The sequence below is a fragment of the Triticum aestivum genome, chromosome 6D (genome assembly GCF_018294505.1).
Source record: "Triticum aestivum cultivar Chinese Spring chromosome 6D, IWGSC CS RefSeq v2.1, whole genome shotgun sequence".
NCBI classification, from domain to species: Eukaryota; Viridiplantae; Streptophyta; class Magnoliopsida; order Poales; family Poaceae; genus Triticum; species Triticum aestivum.
In genome coordinates, this window is record NC_057811.1 from 3,111,886 (window position 1) to 3,116,011 (window position 4,126).

Here is a 4,126-nt window from a genome sequence, read left to right on the forward strand (position 1 = left end):
CCCAGGGTGCAGAATAAGTTATTCTTCACCCGAGGTAATCTTACGATCACTTCCTAAATAAATTACGTTTAGAATATAAATAGTTACATGCACATTAATTCAATATGTAAAATTTGGTCTAAAAAAAGTTATAAGATCAGAAAAATCACATTTTATGTATGTTTTACAATATGTTTTTACATTTGTAATTTTATGTAACATAAAATATTTTTTACGGCGAGTACATATTTTCTTACGTTCTTTTTTTATGTATGAAATAAGATAAAATTTACAAAACGTAAAAATACGGTGCATTGATGTCAAAATAGAGAGGGGGTGAAGAATAACTATTCCTCACCCAGGGTGTATATATATATATATATATATATTAGGGAGAGGTTTGAGAGGCGTGGTTCACCGCTGTTGCGACCCGCATGCGAACATGACAAAAGGGGAAGAGTCAACAGCGAGATCCAACGGTCACCCACGATATAATCTGATGGCTGTGTGGGCGACCGATCAGGTGTTTCCATCGGCTGACCCACACGTAGCGTTGCCCTCTTGCTATTCGAGCCCATTGATCTTTCTGGGTGGATCCAATAGTAAAACAGCAGCCAATACTCATCTCAGTGTATGGTCATTACAGCCAATGAGTCATACTACAAATACTAGTAGTTTTTTTGTAGAACCAAGAATAATGTTCAACTTGCGACAACCAACAGTAGTCACTCGAGCAATCCTGACAGGCTGCCGCATTTTATTTCCTGCAATGTGGACTAGCACTAGAATCGAACCCCAATAGAACAGAACAGATAGCAGCGCTCTACCACCTCTGCCGCCGCACTTCACTCTGCATGCTCGGCTAACCAAAGTACTAACATAACCATACTAGTAAAAAGATTAAGCATAGTAGCTCCCCATACTCCATCTTCTTCCCATGGTTGGGCCATGCTCATGCTCTACCAAACGCAATTGTCGGTTCAACTCAATGTGCCTTCTTGCTGCATCCTGTAGTATAACAGACGGGCTCGAATTCGCTTGCAGCACTAGAGATGGTCTTATCATGCATGGACTGAACTCTCCAAGGCCAATGTCTGCCAGCACTAATCCTTTATCATGTCCAATCGCAATCCTGCGGCAATTTGACATATTGCGCACATTATTCATTGCAGGCAACAAGGTCAAAATAAACACTGGCTTCATTTTGTGCAACGACAATTGTACCGAGGTTAGAATTATTTACTGTAGAAAGAAAAATGAATGCCTTGAATGACACAACAACAAAAGCAATCATGATGAACAAACTCCATGCTGCCAAAATCGGTACATTTGCATTGTAATTTCTTATCATTTGCCTTTCAAGGATGTGCATTAGCAGGATGCGCTTTTTTTTTTCTAGTAACCAAATATAAAATATAACAAGGTACTTTTCACCATATACCTTGTCGATCCCTTGAAACATGCTATAGAATTCACTTTTCCAAGCTTAAAGTCCAGTATGCGCTCAAGCCTGCAAAAATATGGCGAGCAGCATTAACACTTGTGTTCTGAGGATTTTCTGTAAAGATGGTCAAACACCACAAAAATGCCCAAGCAATCATTTTTTGGAAATATGGAAGAAGATGGGTTAGTATCTAATGGTAGCATCAAACTCTGTGCAATCAAATTTACAAAAATTGTGACCAATTACACTTTGCAGTCAGCCTACCCTACATACCAGCAGTCATGTTCATTTTCATGAGTGGGTAAGATGCTGTGTATGTGTTTTTAATGACCTGAATGTAGCCTGCTTTGGGAGACAGACTGCACCATCCTTAGATTTTTATTGTGGAAAGGCGGAACATGAGGATGGAGATCATGCTTAGTAGAAGGTTGAGAACTATATGGAATGCAGATGATGCCTAATGCCGGCGACATGGGTAAAGAGGAAGTATTGCGGGGAGCAAGCCATTGGGCTCAGCCAGCGTTCCTAAAGTGTGGGAATCGCGTGACTTGGGGGCATTATCAGATCGAGTACCCTAAACCCATCCTACGCATTCGGTCCAGTGACACAGGGTATGTGGGAACTGTGGGTTGCGAATTAAGCATATATGTTGACAAACTTAGATTTCAATCAATCTATATTCCAAATTTAAGTAAGATATAGTAGCATTATAACATGATCAATTAGGTAATGATTATAACTAGCATTTGTGGGTGAATAAGATCATGCACGGTGCAAGTGTCCAGACTTTTGATGCTACAGGGGTGTTTATACAGTACTTAATTACCGGTAGGTGGTGGAGTCCCAGAGACGAACTGACCCGTCCCATGAACCTGTAATTAGTATTGGAAGATCCGGATGGCAATAGGCAATCTTAACAACATCTGTATGACCTTCCAATGTGTGAATGCAACTCTCTGTCTCGTAGTCCCAGATCTGACTCAACTAGGAGAAAAACTCGTGAGTGAACAAATATTCTATAAGCGCCATAAAGGGCTAGTCTTTTATTCAGTGAAAATGCTATACCTTCGCAGTTTTGTCCTGTGAACCAGTGATCAAATATAGCTTCTCAAACCGACTGAAATAATCAAAAGACAGAACGCCTGACATCCACAAGCGTAATCTCTTACATTGACCAGTATGCAGATTCCATATCTGCAATTTCAAGAAAATACATGTATCAGGAAAATTCAGATAAATTTATGCAACGCATCTAGATGAAATCTGCAAACCTTTATGTTACTCTGCTGGCAACTGGCAAACATATGGGTGTCCTTTGGGTTAAACTTGACTTGCTCCACAATATTGTCTTTATCATAGCCCATATGGACATCAAATTTTTTCATCAAACGCCAGCCCTTTTCATAGCCCCAGAGCAAAATTATGCCATCATCGGATGCTGACAGCAAGTACGGCTCAGTTTCATGGATATCCAAAGACTTGATAGATGTTAAGTGTTTACGCAGAACACGGATTGTCTTTCGTGAATCACAACTGTACACACATAGGACTCCGCTGGTAAAACCCGCGATAATCCATCGCTCCCGGGCTATAAATTTAGCCAAACAAACTGCAATTGGATAGATATTTAATGTTATATATTGTGACAATGTGTGATGAGAAAGAAAAACATTACGTCAATGTGGTGAAAGTCAGAAGCATGCCTTCTCCCCACTTCAACTCAACCAATTTCACTTCCTGCAGATACATATATGCACACAAGTTAACTATTTCGTACATAGAAGAAAATTAAGCACGCCAACTGAGCAAAACAGACTGAAAGTGTGGGACGCTGAGTAGAATCCACCGAGTCCAGGGTTTGAACCCAGGTCTGCCAAAAGACACCACTGTGCTATATCCAGTAGGCTATATGTACACCATAAAAAATTGACACATATAGTTGATATATATGCACAAGACTACTGCATGACATCCCCATGCAAGGTGGTCGCAACACATGGTATTTAGGGCTAAGGTCTTGAGTTCAAGTCCTGGCCTTCACAATTCACGTGTTGCCTTTCCACGTCACACGTGAGAAGGGGTGCATATGTGGATGCCTAGCCCTTTCAATCAGTTCGGACTTTTGGTTGCGTTGACTAGTGAATGAAGCTTAATAGTAAACTCCAATAACTCCCTTTGGCTATAACGAGTTCCATGTCTAGTGGTGCTCAAAAAACAATTTGGCAAATCATCCCTACTGCAATAAATTGCCAAAATATTCATGCATGTCTTCATCGGCATGTAAGTTTAACTACTGAATTTTCAGAAAAAAAATCAAACTTGTGCCAACTGAGCAAAATTGACAATTTCACCCGGTTATTCAATACTAAATTTGCTTTTTTCGACACCACTTCTTATTTTCTTTTTTGGGTATAGCATTCACTAGTAGAAAAAGGGCCTAATGTTCAGCCCTTTAGTCCCGGTTTGTAAATTAACCGGCACTAATCTGAGGCTATGCATTAGTCCCGGTTCGTGTTGAACCTTTAGTATCGGTTTGTGGCACGAACCGGTACTAAAGGGGTGGTGGCAGGCTGGCGTCAGGCCGGGGCCCCATGAGCCCCTTTAGTCCCGGTTTGTGACACGAACCGGGACTAAAGGTCTAACCTATAGTGCCGGTTTGTGTCACAAACCGGGACAAAAGGGGTCTAACCTTTAGTCCCGGTT

The 4,126-nt window shown here is 40.9% G+C and overlaps 1 protein-coding gene across 1 annotated transcript in view; it reads right to left on the bottom strand.

Annotated features, from left to right (window-relative positions):
* Positions 1-582: 582 nt before the first annotated feature.
* The window catches only part of LOC123142916 (uncharacterized), a 12,255-nt gene continuing 8,711 nt past the window's right edge, over positions 583-4,126 (bottom strand). Inside the window, exons 11-16 of the mRNA XM_044561626.1 lie at positions 3,127-3,160; positions 2,695-3,032; positions 2,489-2,617; positions 2,250-2,407; positions 1,421-1,489; positions 583-1,111 (exon numbers count right to left, since the gene is read on the bottom strand). Coding sequence (XP_044417561.1) covers positions 880-1,111; positions 1,421-1,489; positions 2,250-2,407; positions 2,489-2,617; positions 2,695-3,032; positions 3,127-3,160 — 960 coding nt within the window. The 3' untranslated portion in view covers positions 583-879. The remainder of the gene's footprint in view (positions 1,112-1,420; positions 1,490-2,249; positions 2,408-2,488; positions 2,618-2,694; positions 3,033-3,126; positions 3,161-4,126) is intronic.